We start from the raw sequence: 20,077 nt of genomic DNA, 5'->3' as shown, positions 1-20,077 counted from the left end.
GCAGCGGCGGCGGCGGCGGCGGCAGCGGCGGCGGCGGCGGCGGAACCGCGGCCACAGAGTCTGCAACAGTAACCGAGCCATGGCTGGAGCTGGCCAGCGGCGCGGGCAAAAAGCAGCCGCCGAAGAGGCGCGGACTGCGTCAGGGGAGCCGGGGGCCTCAGAATTCTAAGAAGGAAAGGGGTGAGAGGGGGCCAGGGGCAGGCGGGCTGGGGGCTCCGCGCTCGCCCAACGGCACGGATCCTTTTTGGAAATTAATATTTAAAAAAAAGCCGAGGACGCAGAGGGGAAGGTGGGGGCAAGAGGGAAGGCGAGACACACAGAGAGGGAGACAGAGCCCCACAGTGAGAGGAAGGCAGGCAGGCAGGCAACAGTCACCGGCAGCCGATGTGAAGACCGGACTGCGTGCGCCCTTCGCCGCCTCTGCCCGGCCTCATCGATGTTGTGTCCGCCGCCCGCTCGCCCGGATCACGATGAACGCGCAGCTGACCATGGAGGCGATCGGCGAGTTGCACGGGGTGAGCCATGAGCCAGTGCCCGCTCCTGCCGACCTCCTGGGCGGCAGTCCCCACGCGCGAAGCTCCGTGGCGCACCGTGGCAGCCACTTGCCCCCCGCGCACCCGCGTTCCATGGGCATGGCGTCCTTGCTGGACGGTGGTGGCGGCGGCGGCGATTACCACCACCACCACCGGGCCCCTGAGCACAGCCTAGCCGGCCCCCTGCACCCCACCATGACCATGGCCTGCGAGACTCCCCCAGGTATGAGCATGCCCACCACCTACACCACCTTAACCCCTCTGCAGCCGCTGCCGCCCATCTCCACCGTCTCGGACAAGTTCCCCCACCATCACCACCACCACCATCACCACCACCACCCGCACCACCACCAGCGCCTGGCGGGCAACGTGAGCGGTAGCTTCACGCTCATGCGGGACGAGCGCGGGCTAGCCTCCATGAATAACCTCTATACCCCCTACCACAAGGACGTGGCCGGCATGGGCCAGAGCCTCTCGCCTCTCTCCAGCTCCGGGCTTGGCGGCATCCACAACTCCCAGCAAGGGCTCCCTCACTATGCCCACCCGGGCGCCGCTATGCCCACTGACAAGATGCTCACCCCCAACGGCTTCGAAGCCCACCACCCGGCCATGCTCGGCCGTCACGGGGAGCAGCACCTCACGCCCACCTCGGCTGGCATGGTGCCCATCAACGGCCTTCCTCCGCATCACCCCCACGCCCACCTGAACGCCCAGGGCCACGGGCAACTCCTGGGCACGGCCCGGGAACCCAACCCTTCGGTGACCGGCGCACAGGTCAGCAATGGAAGTAATTCAGGGCAGATGGAAGAGATCAATACCAAAGAGGTGGCGCAGCGTATCACCACCGAGCTCAAGCGCTATAGCATCCCACAGGCCATCTTCGCGCAGAGGGTGCTCTGCCGCTCCCAAGGGACCCTCTCGGACCTGCTGCGCAACCCCAAACCCTGGAGCAAACTCAAGTCCGGGAGGGAGACTTTCCGGAGGATGTGGAAGTGGCTGCAGGAGCCCGAGTTCCAGCGCATGTCTGCGCTCCGCTTGGCAGGTGAGCCGGCCAAGGAGCTGGGTGGTGGGGAAGATAAGAGGTTGGGGAAGCTGAAGGGACCGAAGAAGGGAGGAAAAAGGAGAGGTCTGGGTCCGCTTCATCCCATTCTCCTTTCCCCACAAGAAGGGAGGGGGGTTCCCTGGGCCGGGAAGAGCCCGCGCACGGCTCCCACCTCCTCCAGGACTCAGTGCATTGGGCTGTATAGTAGGCTCCGGAGCTGAGCGGTACCGCCTGAGCGACTTCGGAGACACATTCGTGCTCGGAGACAGTGCTAGAAGCGCTCACCGCGGGAGACGCAGGGAGACCCCGGCACCTGGCCGGATTCGGTTTGTGTCTCGCTTATCAGTTGGACGCTCCGGCTTTGGGAAAAGGACGGCGACGCGTGCGTGGAAACGCGCGCAGATTCTGCCAGCCAGTAACGCTGGTACACACCCGGGTGTTGGGTTGGAGTGTGCCGCAGCTGCCCGCCCTCCTTTGGCTGAACTTAGTGCGGAGACCCCCTTGGAGCGAGGCAGGAATGGGAGGGATGGAGAGCGCACTCGGAGAGTTTGGGTAAAGGTTCTGAAGCCCATGGAAGGTGTGTGTTTGGCGCCGACATTGTGTTAAGAGTTAGCAACACTCTGCCCTGGTAACCAGCTGTGGAAGGGAAAGGAAGGCAGATGGTGCCGAGGTAAGGGTGAGGGCGGCGGAGCGGCTAGGGAGTTTACAGCTGAGCCCAGGGACGGCCTTTTGTGCCGGCTAGTTTACGGCTTCGCATTTCGTTGTTTTTCGTTGTTTTGTTTTGTTGTTGTTGTTTTTCCCCCTCTGCATGATGTTTCGAGTGAATCCCCGTGCAAGGGGGTGGGAGTGTGGACATGACCCCCAAGTCAGCGAGCAGAGATCTCCTAGGCGCGAAACCCGAAGATTTGGTGTTTCCGAATAGAGTGGGAATGTCTCGTGGGCGCTGCACACACAGCGCCTAGCTTTCTCAGCCTCTCAAAGCTAAGGAAAGCTCCTGGAAGCTGGCCGAGGGGACAGTCTGAATCACACTGAAGATTTCAAGCGGATTCGGCGACCCCGGAGGGCAGAGGAAGAGCCCTTGGTAGAGCCAAGGGCAGCCGAGGGCGGGCACGGTTTGATGAGACCCCACCGATTTGATTGACTCCTGGGTCCGTGCTACTTCCCCCACCCCAATCTCAGCCTGGTGCCCTGGCCTGAGTCCTGGCAAAGAGAAAGGTAAAGGCCAGAATGAGGGTTTGTTAATTAACTGATCGTTCTCCATTAATTCGTCCCTGGAGAATGAGAGACAGTCAATCCGCTCAGAGCCGGGGGCACTGAGCCGTTTCACAGTCTAAAATCAAAGCAAGAGGCCAGAGCCCCCTCCCCCACCTCGTACGGGCCAATGAGAAGCTAGAGGGAGGCAGGTGCCGGCGGGCCAGTGAGCCTGCGGCGGGACCCGGATACAGCCCAAAGCACTCCTAGGGTCTGGGCGCTCCTGGGCACTTTGCCGTGCTCAGCACTGGCGGCGCTTCTGCCCCGCCAGGTTTTCCAGTCCAGCCGCGCGTTCTCTGGTTCCAAGTAATGTCCCCTAGCAGGCTATTACAGCTTGCGCCTGGAAGTCAGGAGAGGGAGGAGGGGGGATAGGACAGGAAGGGTAAGAGAGAACTTGACAAGGTGCCCTCTGGGGCTCCCGCGAATCCATTTCCTATCCCTGTGTGCATCCACCATATCACCTCCCACCCGTGTGAGCTGACCAAGAGCCCAGGGCAGCTGAAGTTCCACAAGGGGTGGGAGAAACAGCTACCCTTGTCCCTGACTTGAACTGAAAAGTCAGCGCCTTTTCACACGCCCGCCTCAGCCTCCTACTCCGGCTTGAGGGACCTTTTAACCAGGCAGTGCTCCCACAGGCCCGCCTGTGGGGCAGAGGAAATGGAGGAACGGGGTGGAAATGAAGAGAGATCCCCTCTGGGAATCTTGGTACTCATCCCCACTCCTCGCCTACTGAAGGTGCTTGATTTAGACTTCAGTGACAGCCTTTCCCTTCTGCCCCGGTGGCACCCTGGAAAAACAGACTGACAGTTTCTGTTGAGAGATGACCCACAGCTCTGGAAACGTGATCTGTGCGAGCTCCCTCTGACCTACACGCGTGGGCGCCGCAGTGCTGTTAAGGGGATAGCAGAGTACTGGGACCATCATGTGGGAAGGCTGGGCCGCATGCCCGCCGGGCTCACTGGACCCGGGAAGTTATTGAAGGGGTGACAGTCTGGCATCCAGCAGCAGAAGGCGAGTCAAGCTCAGTCTAGGCACGTGAAATTTTCTTGGGGAAAAAAAAATTTTTTTTTAAAGGAAAATAAGAGCCTGTGTCAGGACAAGCTTTGGTGCCCAACCCCAAGTGGAATTCCCATCCTAAGATCCGGATGGAGCACTGTGTTTAATTTTCCTTTCTTTAATTTAATTGAACGGCTTGGAAAGGCTGGGATGGGGACGATTGCCAAGCAAGCCCAACTGGGGAGAACAATCCCATTATATTGCAGGAACCACGACCTATTTTAAAGTGACCAAAGAACAATGAGCCATCCCTTTAACATTTTTATTTCCGGGGTGGGGTGAGGAGGGAGTGAGGCCTTTTTTGAAGTCTCCAAATGATGTCTAGTAGCCCCTGAGTGCAGACTTAAATGAATTGCAGGACACTTTGGCTGAGGCTGGGGACATTACCACCATCATCAGCGTCCATGCACAGAGGTGCCCCTTGCAGTTTGGCTCCCTATTGCACTAAAGACCTTTCAACCTCCTCCCTACCCTGTGCGGTGGGTTTTTTGCTCATTGGCAAAGAGTGGCTTCTCCATGCTCTTTCATGCACATCAGACTCCACAAAGCCTATTGCGGAGGGTCAAAACCTCTACACATGGCACATGTTTGGAGAGGCTCTTTCTCCTTACAATATTACATTGGCTTGGTGGAAGATGGGAGAAAGGAGGAAATTTTCACCAAATTAACTACCTTTAAAAAATCTGTATGTGTTCCTTCAACCTAATATTTGCTGCTGCCCCATTAAAGTACAGTGCAACTAGGCTCCTGCTGCTTCTCATCCTGGGTGGGTGGGTGCCTATTAAGACCTTGAGATCAGTTTCCAATGAAAGATTCCAGAAAGCTTTGGCCATAATAGGGGAGCTGTCAGCCTAGAAAGAGGCTACAATGTGCACCCACCAGATGGCACAGCACCAAGGACCCAGGGGGCAAGGCCCAGAGGCCCCAAGCTCAGGCATGGGTGAGTACCAGGCCCCTTTGACCCTGGGGTACCTGAAGGAAGGGACCCTCCAAACAATGCTAGGAAGCCTGCCAGGTCTCCTGCATCTGGGACTGCATTCGTTTCCTGTCCAGAATTGGCCCCAGAAATACCTGGAGGAGAGCCTGAGTCTGGGGGTATGTGTGTACAGGGGAATGTTCAGCCAGGAAGTGGCCATGAGAAAGTCTCACCAGGACCAACCTGGGCTGTGTTTGCCATAAGTGGCCTTGTGGTCTGGTTGATTGATAACTGGCCTCCTTGCAAGTCCATTTGCTTTTTGTTAATATTTATCCCAGCGGGTGCCATTTCAGCTGTCCCCTCAGATCCCTGGGCCAAGTGAGCCTAGAAGGAGTGCAGTGCTCGGCCTTGGGAACCTCACTTCCCTAAATCCCCAAATTTTTGTGAGGAGAAAAACCAGGCCTGGGCATATGGGGACATGGGAATTGAAAGAGTTCCTGGGCCCATGAGTAGGAGAAGGTGCCAAATGGACTGGTTCTCTCAAGCCCCACTTTTCACACAGTGCAGCTGCTCCCAGCTACTGCAGTTCAAACAAAGGGTCTTTGGGGTGGCCAACCACATCCTCCTAGCAGCCCAGGAGCCAGTGAGACTGGGGAAGAGGGGCAGTGGTGGAGGGGAAGGAGCACATCCTCCCAGCGTGCAATGATGGGGGCAGCCACCATTGCCAACTGAGGAATCCCAAAGAACCCCCAGCTCTTTAGGGTGAATAGTGGCCCAGTGTCCAAGGAGCTAGCTGGGGAATCCCCACCCCCACCCCCATATACCAGCCAAGCAGGAATCCAAAAGTTCTTATCCTTAGAGACAGTCACCAAAAAGCTCTTCATGGGCCTTTCTCTCAACCTGTGCCCTATCCCTTGAAGGTTTGGGACCCTTCCTGCAGTCCCCACTAGAGAGCACAAATGCTGGTGAAGGGAGGAGGGAACGCCTGGTGTTAAGAAGTGTGCATATGGTAAAGATTGGAGCCAACTATTTGACTAGGGTAGGAATGCTTATTATTGAAGCTTGAGAAAGCCTGGTGGTTATTATTGGTGACCCTCATGTTGGTACATGCAGGATGGCCTGCCTGAGACAGATAACCCCATTCTGATGGTGGCTGGCTGTACCACCAACAGGTGCAGCCCCAGGCCCTTGGAAGTGCCCAAAGGGTGATCAGAGTCAGTCAGAGTGACATGCTGGCCCCAGAGATGTAGTGGTCACTAGAGAGCCAGGCCCTACCATAGTTCTTTTGCTACTGGCACTTGGGACACACTGCTCCAACAATACCTGTGTTGTCACAGGATAGCAACTCAGAGCCCAGGCTGCATCTTTCTTTATCTTCAAGCTTTGAGCCTCAGTGCCCTGTGGGGAGCTGGAATCCTGCCCTCCATTGGGCTCAGCTTCCCCTGGTGTCTGATGGGCTGTGTGCCGTGATAGCTGCACACATCCCCATGCAGACTGCTGCAGCAGGCCATCAAGCAAGCCTCCAGTGGTCAACATGCTGCGGAGAGGAAAGGAAAGGGATGCCTGCTATGGCTTTGTTTTTAGAACATCGTTGTCCTAGTGATTTGCAAAACAATGATTATTTTTTGATAGGAAATGGTGTGAAGGAGGAAGAAAGGGCTACATATCTTGGCTCCTGACAATGTCTGGGTGTTACGCCACTGATGAGACAAAATTGCCGTCCCTCCAAAAGTATACCCAGACTCTGACCTCTCTAAACAAGATTCACACTTGGATTTTCTACCCAAATTATACTTTTGCTGACATGTTTTTGTTTGAAGAAAACAGGGCCAGAGTAGAGAGGGTGACCCTGGCAGTGTGGAGTAGGAGACTAGGCTAGGGGATGCAGTACTGGATGCGTGGATATTGGTTCCTTTGTTTTGTTGTTTCCCCTTCCAGCTAACTGACTGGAGTCGGGAGGCAGCCCTGAGGCTTTGAGCTCGGAGGTCTTTGTTTCCTCTGGTGTGGGGTGGGTGAAAGGGCGTGCGGAGGCCGACCGGCCTGGAGCTTTGGTGTGGCGTCAGGACCCTGGACAGGGCCCCGCCTGAGCTAGCCTGTTCCAGTTTGTCTTTGCTGCTGGAAAGTGGGTGGAATGCCTTTGAAGAGTTGTAGTAATGACGTGAAAACTAACAGCTGATATTCTGAAGTTTATGAGAAATCCTGAGGCCTCGCCAGGAATATACACTGGCACAGTCAAGTAATCAAAAAGATCAAACCTATCCTCGTCGATCAGGTGATTGATCTTTTCTTCCCTCACTGGCAGCTTTCTGTGTGCATCTGAATACACGTGCACACCTGCTTACAAAATCAGAATTCGAGTCCCTATGGGTGTGACAGGGGTTGGATCATTAAGCTAAAACGTTCAATTCAGTCCCTTTGATCCGTGCTGGGGAAAATCTATAGTCATCTCTAATCTACGAGGTCTTTAAGACGGTTGTTACATGAGCTGTTTTGATGTCATCATTTCCACATTCATGGCAAATTCAGCTAATCAAACAGATATTGCTACCCAAAGTTCTCAGAGGACATAGTTCTTACAGAGTATATCAGTAAAATTTATTCTTGATTTCCTTGTAAGAAAAAAAGTCTTCAAGCCTGATGGAGATGGGTAATTTAAAAAGAGGTTCTTTGTATCTTGTTCCTCAAAATCCATATTTAGAACCCTTGTCCTCCAAGTAACAGTGCTCTTTGTAAACTCCATATAGTGGAATAAACACCATCTTAAGGTTTTAAATGAACAATGTAGCCATCATGAATTGGATGAAAAAATGCCTAATTTTCTTTCAGATAAAACAGTAGAATCTCCACACTCTGGGTAAAATTGAATGGTTCCCAGCCTAGGGTAGCAATAGAAAGAGGGTCTTATTGAAGTCATGGTAGTTAGAGGATAGATTTCTCATCATTCTGGATAAATGCATTCAACAAGTATTCATTAAATACTATTTTCATCATGTCTCTACTTAAATAAGATGAATAACCACTTTTGGGAGAAGAAAGCCACATTATTTCTACATGAAAAGGGTCAGCATAGAGTATAGTAAAAAGAAAACTGATTTCTAATGTGTATGAATTCAGTGCACAATCACAAATTCCTTTCTTCTATCAATAGATATGCACAGGTTTGTATTCTGTGACAAGTATGTTAATATTAGGAAAGTTTAATTTCCTCCTGCAGTGATAAGATTTGATTACATGACTAGACATGATGACTAGACATGACTGATGATTTTAATACAAACATAGGAATTTATGTTTTGTCACTGAGGCTTGCTACAGAATCATCTACATTATGTTCCTCCCAAAGAGGTTACATTATCATAAAGTTGGGAAAAAGTCAGATTCTAGAGTCTTTCTTTTCCTTTAGGTGAGACAATTTGGTAAACCAATAGCTAAACAGAACCAGTCCCTGAAGTCCTACCCATCCAATTTGTCATGGCAATTAATAAGGAAGGGGCTTATGCCTGTTGTGAATGTTCTGTCAGTCAGGTGCTGTATGAGGGGACATGTTCTCTTAGTCAAGCACTGTCTGAGGGTACAGGTGTTCCCATTTAATATTCACTGTCTCTTTGAGAGGCTCCCAGATCTTGCTACACATTAGAATCACTTAGGGATTTTTACAAATATGATGCCTAGCTAAAACCCTAGCATCCTGGTGTAATTAGTATAGGGCATGACCTGGGCATTGGGATTTTTAAGAGCTCTAACATGCTTTTAATGAACAGCAAAGTTGAGGAGTCACTAGTTTAGTAGGAGTTACTATTATTTTCCTTATTTCTATGTTCATTGAGGTTTCATATAACTTACCTGTGGTAAGCACTGATGTCTTCAACTCAGCTTTCCCAGCTCAAAGCCCAGAACCCTCTTACTCTCCACAATGTGCCTGTACAGATCCACCAGATCAATGGACCTAGAATGTGGAGATGTCTGATTTGCTGTCGTAAACACCCCATCTGCAAATTGTCTGCATAATAAAAGTCTTGAAATTGAAGAGTATGTGTCTTCTTCTAGACTCTCAAGGAAAGTTACTTGTGGAAGCTTATTTCTTTTTTACCGAGGACTTATAAACAAGACTCTTTATTGCTCTCTTTTGAAGAAGCAGCTAGAGGGAATATAAGGCAGTATGAGAGCTAGACATGGAACCCAAGTCTTCTCTCCATTTGTTCAGTTAAACAGTTATTGATGGGCAAGACCCAATCATTAGATGTGTTCTGTGGGTAGGACTGGTCCATTGGGACTCATGCCTGGAGAAGGGCCCAAAGGCCCAAACCTCCCATACTTTCAGGCGCTGCTGTTCTAATCTGCACTTGGACAGCAATTACATTTCTTCACTTCAGATCAGTGCCTGTCTTGCTATCCCAAGCTTGCCTGTTACTCATATTTTAGGACCCGGCACTAAAAAATAATAAATTAAGCTAAGGCTATATGTAAGTTGGCACCCATCCAGAGGACAACTTACAACTTCCCTCAAACACTGCATGTTTCCAGTTATCCATGTGTCTCTCATCTTCCTTTGCATATGCCATAGGGTACTCAGAATCGACAGGTTCTGAAATCACTGCTTTCGTCTTTGCATCTGGTGATGATCTCATAGTCCCAAAGAGAGGTTATCAAAGGAACACAATAAACTATGAGCTTTTTGCTTTCTTTCCTGTTGTCTTCTAAAACAGATCAATGGAGGGGGTTGGGGGGAGGATTAAATAAATAAGCGAGCGAAGCATGCCACCTAGTGACCCCTGTGCTCACTACAGGTAAAGTGCGTGAGGGGAGTGGCTAACGCGATTCAAGTATTGATGGAGTCACAAAAATCGTTCATTAAGGCAATTTAATCTTTGCTATTAAATGTCCTTTCAATTCATTTGGGATAATTAAGATGCAGTTAAAGTGATTAAATTCTAATTACTTATGCTAGACAAAGACATATTTGTCACACTAATGCGGTTAACTAAGGACTCAGAAAGAAAGTTAACATTTACTTCAAATGATGCAACTGGAAAAATCAGTTCCTCTTTTCATCATTAATCCAGCGAGCTGGGTGATTATGTAATGGCACTGCAAGCTCATTAAATGGGGGAAGTGCTAATTAAAATGACTGCTAGGAGGAAAACCTGAACCAGGAGAACATCAGCAGTTTGGTTAACATTCCTAGCAAAACTTCTTGGTGTTCTTTCCCTCCAAGCCCCCATCCCCAATAATAAACAGCTCCTGACATTAAAGAAAAGGATCTTTCACAGGAAGCTTTTATTGCCAGCCTATAGACATTGTTAAACCAGAAGACATTTTATTTATTTGTTTGTTTGTTTATGGAGAGAGAGAGAGTTGAGGAGGGGCAGAGAGAGAAGTGAGAGGATCCCAGGCAGGCATCATGCTGTCAACATAGAGCCCAACATGGAGCCCAAACCCACGAACCCCAAGACCTTGACCCTAGCTGAAGTCTGACACTTAACCAACCAAGCCACCCAGGTGCCCCAAAGGCAGACATTTTAAAGTGGTAAATGGATTCTCCGTGGAGGGAGGAGCTAGGCATGAGCCAAGGGAGGGAATGCCTGAAGTGAACAGCTCCAGAATGAACATTTCCACTGAAGGCTTCTGAGGCCATTTTCTTTCACATAAACACCCTTTCTAGTAAAGTAGTCCTTCTCCCCTCTCCCTAATTCCACTTTTACTGCCTTTGATGCAGGAGGACAGATTCCTCTGCTGAGGATCATGCCACAGTTGATTGTTATGCACACTCTGAACAGTGCTAAGTACCTCAGTTGCAAATTGGTCTTTTTCAGTATTTTTTGCATTTTCCTGTAAAGCCATCTAATGTTATAAACCATAAAGTTACTGAGGCTATCTTACTATACTGTTCACACACAATTCTCAGCATCTTATGATAGCTTAATCATCAGTGCTCATAAGAGGAAGATGAATTGAAGCAACTGAATTTGAAGTTTGCCTTCCTCACAAAAATGACTTATAAAGTAGTGTTTAGCATTTGCTAGGGGAGGGGGAATGGAATGATCCAAGGATGAAGATCATCAGACTTAAAACTGAGGATCATTTTCCCCAGGAGATAAGTGTCTTACAGTCAAATTTGCATAGTGAAAACCAGAATTGTAGAGATTGCATTTTTCCCCTGTTTATCCCAGTGGAAATCAGTATTGTCCCTATTTCCTTCATAAGCAGAGAAATTAAAGTTACTAAATTCATCAGTCACATAAGTCAAACAACTGCCTTTTAAAAATAAATTGGCATTTCTTTGGATACTGATAGTTACTATTAATTTAATAGATCATGTTACGCTATCTTACATTATGAAAACAAATAAAGAAATTAAAATTAAACATTCTGGACTAATAAAAGCCCGAGACAAGTTCTTGCATTAATTAACTCAGAGAACTTGTCATTTACCCTTTCTGTGTCCTCAGTCTCCTTAAATGCAGAATGAAGGCTATGACTGTAGGATCCTTTCGGGTCCCACATTCTATGCCTCATTGCCTTCTGTGATGACCTTGTATCCACGGCAGTCTCTTGTCTCTATTTAGTACTCTGTCTCAAAGTCAGGATTCAACAAAGTGTCAGGCCTGGGGACCCATCTTCTGGGCAAAGACTCAGGTTAGGCTCTCCTGTCGGATTGTCAGGAGGAAACAACCCGTCCAGTCAGTAGTGCCACCTTCTGGCACAGATATGCTGCAGTTTGAGTTTCCTGTGTCCTAACGACGTGAGCTGTTGGTGAGGATTTGGATCAACAGGAATCCATACACTGCTGATTAGAAATGTAAATTGGTACCATTGTTTCAAAAGATAATTTGTCACTGACTTATAAACCTGAACCTACACCTATCCAGTGATTTCACTTGTTGGTATATACCCTAGGTAAACTCACAGATGCTCCTGGAGATGTGTACAAGACTGTAGCAGCCTTGTTCATAAGAGCAAAGAAGCCAGAAACATCCAAGCGTCCACTGACAAGGAGTGCATAAATTGTAATATATTTACATAATGCAGTAGTATACTACAATAATATTTTGCACTATATATAGCCACAGTGATATATAGCAGCATAGTTGAGTCTTAGGAACAATGTTGAATTAAGGAGAAAAAAAGCTATGGAAGATCACATCAGAATAATACCACTTTGGGGCACCTGGGTGACTCGGCTAGTTAAGCATCATCTTTGTTTAGGTAATGATCTCACAGCTTGTGAGTTCAAGCTCTGTGTCGGACTCCATTCTGACAGCTCTGAGCCTGGAGCCTGCTTCAGATTCTGTCTCCTTCTCTCTGTGCCCCTCCCCCGTCTCAAACTGATGTTTTAATTCTTTTGTTGGATGCTTCCTTCACAAATGTTCATTTTGTTACTAGGCTTCCTATCTTAAATATACATATTGTTTATGGAGGTAAATGTTATTTAATTTTAACATTGGGGAGGAAAAAGATTTTTTTTCTGGTTTCCTAACCCAAATAGCTTATACCAAACAAACCTCACAGCGTTATGGTCATTTACATTGTACCTAGCCATGTACTAAATGTCAACCCTCTTAGAAATTATGTTCTGCCACTTGTGGACAGGACACAAGAAGTGAAGAGGATGCTTATAGCAGCATTGTCTATAAGAGCCAAATTATGGAAACAGCCCAATTGTCCACTGACTGATGAATGGATAAAGAAGATGCGCCATACACACACACACACACACACACACACACACACACACACACACACGGTGGAACATTACTCAGCCATAAAAAAAGAAACCTTGCCATTTGCAGTGACATGGTTGGAGCTAGAGGATATTACGCTAAATGAAATAAGAGAGAGAAAGACAAATACCATATGATTTCACTCATATTTGGAATTTAAGAAACAAAACAAGCAAAGGGGGAAAAAGAGACAGACAAACCAAGAAACAGACTCTTAACTATAGAAAACACACTGATGGTGACCAGAGGGGAGAGGGGGATGGGTGGAACAGGTGATGAGGATTGAAGAGGGCATGTGTGATGGGCAGCGGGTGTTACTGAACGTGTTGAATCACTATATTGTACACCTGACACTAATACTACATTTTATGTTAACTAACTGCATGTGAATTAAAACTTCAAAATAAAAAAGTGAAAGAGGGAATTTTATGAGATATGGACAGAAAGGCTTAATTTTCATTCATTTGAGCACGAGCTACAGCACATGTGCTCACTACTAGGGATGGCATATTTGGCCAACTTTTCTCTTAGGTCTCACAGTCTAATGGGGAATAGAGACAAATAGTTGTTCGTTTCTTCTTCTTCTTTCATCACACCCCAAGAAAAGTTTGGGGTGTGATGAAAGGACAAATTTGAATATCTGGAAAATGAATAGGATTTGGGTCAGAAATGGAAGAAGAGATTACTGGGCAGAGGCAACAGCAGTATGTGTGGAGGACCTGGCCAAAATATTTTTTAATCTGAATTGTTACACAGCTGAAAACTTGTGTCTTCCCTGGCACGGCTGAGTGACATAGTACCTTCCCGTCAATAACAAAAGTGTTCTCCAAGACTGTGGTTTTCAGTGCTGGGGAGGAGTGGGCAGAGGATTTTATGTTCCTCTAAGGGAACAAATCAGATTTGTGGAGGAGAGGTTGGGAGAAAATAGGTGTTGGTTAAAAAGCTTCACAGGTGATTTTAATATAATTACAGGTTGAGAATTAGAACTTTGATATGGAGGATTTAAGGGCAAATGACTTTTATTTTTGCCCTTTACTTACCATTTTTCTGGAGTAATCTACAGTTTCATAGTTTTATATTTATAGATAGATAGATAGATGATAGATAGATAGATAGATAGATAGATAGATAGATAGATGATAGATAGATAGATAGATAAATAGATAGGGACACAATACATAGCGGAACGAAGTCAGAGGTGTGCTTTTGAAAGCAGACTTGAGTGAGATAATAGGAGAATAGCAATAGCAAGGAACTAGCTGGGAGGTGGGGTGGAAATAGATGGGGGTCTGATTGTGTGTCATTGTCAACAAAGGTAGAGAAAATGGGTGGGCAAAACTTGAGAGCTATATCTAGAGTAAAGTAGAGAAGACATCATGAAGAGCAAAAATGAGAGAGGACCTGACTCCTACGGTTCTGGTTTGGGAAGCTGGGTGCTTGGATATACCGTTAGCCCTAGGGTGGCTGTGTTGATGTAAATATAAATATAAAGATAGAACATTTCAGAACAGCCCACCCTCTCAAGCATATTCTTAAGAGAGGTGGGCTTTCTGGTCTCCACACAGATTTGAGATGTAAAATCAAGTAGATTGCCTCTGCCTCACAGGAACATGTTACTAAATGAGGGAGACATGATGTTAGCATCACCCTAGTGAGGCAAAGATTGTAGGTTCAGTCTTTTCGGTCTGGTTTGTATTTCCCCAGTGTTGGTGGACAGTGACGGGTACTTTAATTCCAACCAGCTGCCTGCCATTGGGCACACAAGAACCATGAAACCCCAGTGTCAAGGGGTAGCCCAAATCTGTTCCTGCTGGTAGAGAAACAAAAGCTTGGGGTGCCTGGGTGGCTCAGTCAGTTAAGCGTCTGACTTTGGGTCAGATCATGATCTCACAGTTGGTGAATTTGAGCCCTGCATCAGGCTCTGCACTGACAGCTCAGAGCCTGGAGCCTGCTTTAGATTCTGTCTCCCTCTCTCTCTCTCTGCCTCTCTCTCAAAAATAAATAAACATTAAAAAAAAAAAAGTAATCCCCTGTAACAATTGGTCAGGATCCCTCTGTCTATAACCGAAGACAACAGGGGAGGGTATAGAAGCACAGGTGTGTTGGAGGGCAGACAGATATTGGCAAGTCTTGGTTTTTGTCACTTTCACAAGAATGCAAAATTTGCTTTTCTAAAAACTAATCTAGTTTACACAGTTGTTGCCCCATGGGCCCCAGTTTTTTTAAAGAATTGTTTTTAATTAATAAATATTTATTTTTGAGTATGTTCTTTGTGCACATTGTGTTTTAAAAATTAGATAACACTGCTGGGCAGGTCAGTAACTCAGTTGGTTACGCATCCTAACGACCTGATTTTGGCTCAGGTCATGATCTCACAGTTCATAAACTTGAGCTGAGTTGGGCTCTGAGCTGACAGTGTGAAGTCTGCTTGGGACTTTCTCTCTGCCTCTTTCTCTGCCCCTCCCCTGCTCAAGTGTGCATGCATGCACACTCTTTCTCAAATACATAAACTTTAATTAATTAATTAATTGGTTAATAAAAGTTAACATAGAAAGGTATACAGAGAAAACCAAGTTCTCCTCCTAATCTATTCCCTCAGTACTCAGTCCCCCTCCCCTAGAGACAACCCTTGTTACCAGTCTCTTGGGTATCTTTTAGAGATAGTCTATGGCTTTTCAACTGTGGGAGCGAGCGTGCGTGTGTGTGTGTGCGTGCGTGTGTGCTTGTGTGTGTATACCTCTTTTAAAATAATCAAGAACCTCTTCCATTTCCCAAATAATAACTTTCTGGGGAATCGATTGAATGCTTCTTGCTTCCTTTATTCTGCTCTTTTGACTGACAGTTGCTTTCCTGTATATGTATATGCTCAGCAAGATTGCCCAGTGCAATTATGTGAATGCTGAAATTAAGGAGTAGCACCAGTAGGATGACCATCCTTCTGGGTATATTGAAAGTGGTCTCAAGTGCGTCATTAAAGTGCTTTAATCCAATTTTTATGTCTTTTATTATGACATTTACTGTAGAAAAGTTCAAATTTTCAGTTTATATAAATATATGCCATCTACCACTCAGCCTCTCTATTTTAAAGTAGTGCAGCACCCAAATGAAGCTACTGTATCATTTTAGAACACTGCCTTCTATACAGAGGTAGAGATTTATGATGAGTTAATTATCGTACTGTATATATATTTGATTTTAGACCCTGGTTTCGTTATGACATAGCTCTAGTAAACATGTTTACTATTTGTTGCATACCTACCATGTCTAGGCACCTTATATCTTATTTTTATAATTTCATTTTTAATTCTAGTGCTCTAAAAAAATAACTTCAAGAAAAGAAATGACAAGGTGTGACTGACTGGCTCAGTCAGTGAAGCGTGTGACTCCTGATCTGAGGGTTGTGAGTTCAAGCCCCACATCAGGTGTAGAGATAACTTAAAAATAAAATCTTTAGAGAAAAAATGAGGGACACCTGGGTGGCTCAGTTGATTAAGCGTCCGACTTTGGCTCAGGTAATGATCTCATGGTTTGTGGGTTCGAGCCCCGCATCAGGCTCTGTGCTGACAGCTAGCTCAGAGCTTGGAGCCTGTCTTCGGATTCTGTGTCTCCCTCTCTCTCTCTCACCTGAAGTCGGACGCTTAACCAACTGAGCCACCCAGGCACCCCTGGAGTGCATTTTTAACAAACCACCTCTTCATGTGCCCAGGTGATGCTGATGTATGGATTTGGCCCACAAATACATCAGTTAGAATTTCTGTTCTGGATTCGAGACCCTGCTTACATGGAGTGTGGTCGACATCACCTGGAAGTTGTTCCTTGAGCAGACTCTTAGGCCCCGCCCAGACCAGCTGAATCACAATCTCCATCTTCACATGATGTCCAAATGACTCAAGTCTGTACACCAAATTTGAGAAGCAGTGATGCAGAGTACTGGTTCTCACTCTGACTATATATGTTAGAATTACCTCAGGAGCTTTCAAAAATCTCAGGGCCTGGCCTTTGCCAGACTGAGTAGGTCAGGATCTCTGGAGATGGGTTTCAGGCAGCAATGTTTTTGAAGTCTCAGGTGATTCCAATTTGTAACCAAGGCTAGGAACTTCTGAGGATCCTTCCAGACTCTCCCACTGCAGAATTCAGGCCAGACCGAAGACCCAGGGTGGAAAGAATGACACCTCTCACCCCTCAATCAAAGACCTCCCAATAGCCAGAGCCCTATGCAAAGAATCTAATGATTTAGCAGCTGCCAGAAGTAAAAGAAACAAAATATTTCATTTCACCTAATATATAAGTCATTCTTCGTCTGAGATTTTCAGCCCTTGATTTGACTGCATCCCTGTATTTGAGGGATGTATTGACCGTCACCACCCAGACTTAGCAAGGACAGACACAGTATCTTTCTGCCCTCTGATACCTAGTCCCCACCTGAGCACTTTATCTGAGTGAGGCTGATCACACTACTCCCAGCTTATTTCAGTATTTCAGCCCAAATTCAACCCTTCTGCATTTTCTATTTTTCCATGCTGTTACTACAGCCTGCTCCTTACCTGGCCCTGAACTGCCTTCTGACTCAGTTGTAGGAGTAGTGGCAGTGTTCTCTCTTACTCTCTCTCACTCAAAAAAAGAAAGAGAGAAAGAGAGAGAGAAAGAAAGGAAGAAAGGAAGGAAGGAAGGAAGGAAGGAAGAAAGAAAGAGGAAAAAGAAAACAGTAAACCTTTATGGGGTGCCTGGGTGGCTCAGTGGGTTGAGCTTGACTCTTGATTTTGGCTCAAATCATGATCCCAGGGTCGTGAGATTGAGTCCCATGCTCAGCGTGGAGCCAGCTTAAGATTCTCTCTCTCTCTCTGTCTCTCTCTCTCTCTCCCCCCCCACCACTCTGTCCCTCTCTTCCACTCTTTCTGTCTTTAAAAAAAAATGGAGGTTATTTTTGAAGCAATTCCATTTTATAACTTTCAATTGCTGTGAATATTGTAAAGTATTATACATGGCTATTGATTAAAGAAATAGGATTGATAAATTAAGACTTGCAATTCACCGGATGCCTGGGTGGCCTAGTTGGTTAAGCAGCTGACTTTGGCTCAGGTCATGATCTCATGGTTCACGGGTTTTAGCCCTGCATTGGGCTCTGTTCTGACAGCTCAGAGCCTGGAGCCTGCTTCGGTTTCTGTGTCTCTCTCTCCCTCTGCCTCTCTCCTGCTCATGCTCTGCCTCTCTCTGTCTCTCAAAGATAAATAAATGTTAAAAAAAAATTTTTTTAAAGACTTGCAATTCACAATAGATCTATATGAGATAATAACACATCATAAGCATACAATTCATCAGGTCTACATTTGTTTTGACTTTTAGAAGAATCAGCATCATAACTAGGGCATGAATATCACACATTTCCAATTATTAGGGTCCAAACTACGAAGGAGTTCTTTAAGATGAGGGATACTGATATAATAAAACTCCAATGGAGCAGGCACTAACAGAAGTTTAGGAACTTAAAAATCAGAATTCCTGAAGCAGCCTTTCAGAGAAAAGAGCCACCTTACCTTTTGTTACTAGTTGAAGGAGCAGGAATAAGGCAGTGGTGCCTCTTCCTGCTGGTTCCTTGCAAGCAGTAATGCAGGGAAAGAGCTTCATGTAGGGGAGGGTCAGCACGTGGGCGTTTCTTCCTGTGAGCATCAAAAAGCGTGAGTTTGTGCTCAGGAAAATGTGTGTGTGTGTGTGTGTGTGTGTGTGTGTGTGTGTGAGACCGTCAATGCCCAGCAAGAAGACCATGCAAGTCTCATAGAGATATGAAAATATTCATTCAGTGAGGATTCTCAGCTCACCTTTCTAGTTCAGGTTCAGCCTGTACCAGAGGGAACACAGAACAAATGGGAGAAGACAAATTTTGTAGGGAGAAGAACGAAGATAGTCTAGAACCACACAAAAAAGGCTGTTTGAGGGGCCACAGAGAATGAAAGCTGGTGTGATTCTCCAGTGCCCTCTTGGTGTGTCTGAGGAATCTCCTCGTCCCCTCCAGTGCCAACACAGGACCCTCACAGGCTGGAATCCCAGCTCCGCCATTGTGACCTCGGGCCAGTCCCTGAACCTCTGAGCCTCTGGCTGCTTATCTGTAAACTAGAGATACTGAGAGTACCTGCCTCTCACAGTTGTTAAGAGGCTATGTAAGGTGACACACGTGCGGAGCCTAGCACAGGGAGGCAGCCACCTGCTTCAGCTGATCCTGTCCCACCTTTCCCAAGCGGAGGTAGCCAGCCTCTGCCCTACTTGGGTCATAAAGTCCAATGGCCTCACCCCTTGGGCCACAGCCTATTGAGCTTTACCCAGAGAGAGAGGTGGATGGAAATATTTTATATGCTGACTCTAGAAGGACTCCGGGCCACAGATGCCTGGGAAGGCAGGTCTCTGTCGAGGTGGCTCTGGTAAAGAAGCAAACCAGGAAGGGTGCTGAGAGTTTTGGGTGACTTTCCCAACCAGAATTTGTGTTAAAAAAATTTTTTTTAATGTTTATTCTTTTTGAGAGATAGCGAGAGACAGAATGTGAGTTGGGGAGAGAGGGAGACACAGAATCTGAAGCAGGCTCCAGGCTCTGAGCTGTCAGCACTGAGTCTGAACGGGGTTCTAACCCACAGACTGTGAGATCATGACTGAACCCGAAGTCAGACACTGAACCAACTGAGCAGCATTTAATGGAGCACACTCTCCCAGCTTTAGCTGCTCCCCACCTTTCTTTGCCCATTGGGTCAGCTTGGTTTCCTCTGTCTTCCTCTCAAAGCCCATATCCACATGAAGATAGCTGTCCCCTGCCCCTCTGCCTCCCGTCAGATACTAGCTTTCCTCTCCCAGGCCAGCATGGGTGTGCTGTCCCCTGCAAAGCCTGAACTCCCTCCACGTCCTCTCCTGTGCTGCTTACTCTCCTGCATGGGCTCACTGTAATCCTTTCAGCCATAGTGAAGCAAGTCTGACTGATAACCAGCCTGTGGCCCGCTAGCCAACTGCTCCTGTATTGGCTCACATTGGCTGTGGGTTCCCTGGGCTCCCTTTCACCAGCTGTTCCTGCCCATTTAAACCTTGTTTTGTGTTTTTTAATTATTTTGGGGAGACAGAGAGAGACAGCACGAGCAGGGGAGGGTCAGAGAGAGAGGGAGACACAGAATCTGAAGCAGGCTCCAGGCTCTGAGCTAGCTGTCAGCACAGAGCCCGACGCGGGGCTCGAACCCACGAACCGTGAGATCATGACCTGAGCCAAAGCTGGACGCTTAAGTGACTGAGCCACCCAGGCGCCCCTGTTCCTTCCCATTTAACCATCCTGGAAGAAGTTTTCATGATGGATCCATTGTGCTGACATCTGCCTCCAAGGCAAGTGGGTTGGAGGTCCCCTGCCCAATCAGCTGTGTGCCCATAGGCAAGTCACCCAACCTCTCTGACATTGTTTCTTCATCTACAGAGAAAGAAGTAATACCTGCTTCTGCCTCACTTGAGTTTTGTGGGGATATTTTAAGCACTGTAAAGCAAGATACAGGGGTGAATTATAGGGATCATTTTTGGCTGAGAATGTCTGTTTGCA

At 47.2% G+C, this 20,077-nt stretch overlaps 1 protein-coding gene and 1 long non-coding RNA gene across 3 annotated transcripts in view; one reads left to right on the top strand and one right to left on the bottom strand.

The window, feature by feature from the left end:
- The first annotated feature begins 470 nt into the window (after positions 1–470).
- The window catches only part of ONECUT1 (one cut homeobox 1), a 32,928-nt gene continuing 13,321 nt past the window's right edge, over positions 471–20,077 (top strand). The window contains exon 1 of the mRNA XM_029951685.1: positions 471–1,575. Within this exon, the coding sequence (XP_029807545.1) occupies positions 471–1,575 (1,105 nt within the window). The remainder of the gene's footprint in view (positions 1,576–20,077) is intronic.
- LOC115301720 lies at positions 5,834–18,491 on the bottom strand. Of its 2 annotated transcripts, XR_003913262.1 has the most exons (4): positions 18,336–18,491; positions 18,054–18,176; positions 8,642–8,744; positions 5,834–6,335 (listed from the first exon to the last, which is right to left on the bottom strand). It is a non-coding gene; the product is annotated as an uncharacterized LOC115301720 (long non-coding RNA). The 2 variants fall into 2 exon arrangements; XR_003913261.1 differs by lacking the exon at positions 8,642–8,744.

Source organism: Suricata suricatta, chromosome 9 (genome assembly GCF_006229205.1).
Source record: "Suricata suricatta isolate VVHF042 chromosome 9, meerkat_22Aug2017_6uvM2_HiC, whole genome shotgun sequence".
Classification (NCBI taxonomy): domain Eukaryota; kingdom Metazoa; phylum Chordata; class Mammalia; order Carnivora; family Herpestidae; genus Suricata; species Suricata suricatta.
This window is presented reverse-complemented; position numbering and strand designations above follow the sequence as displayed.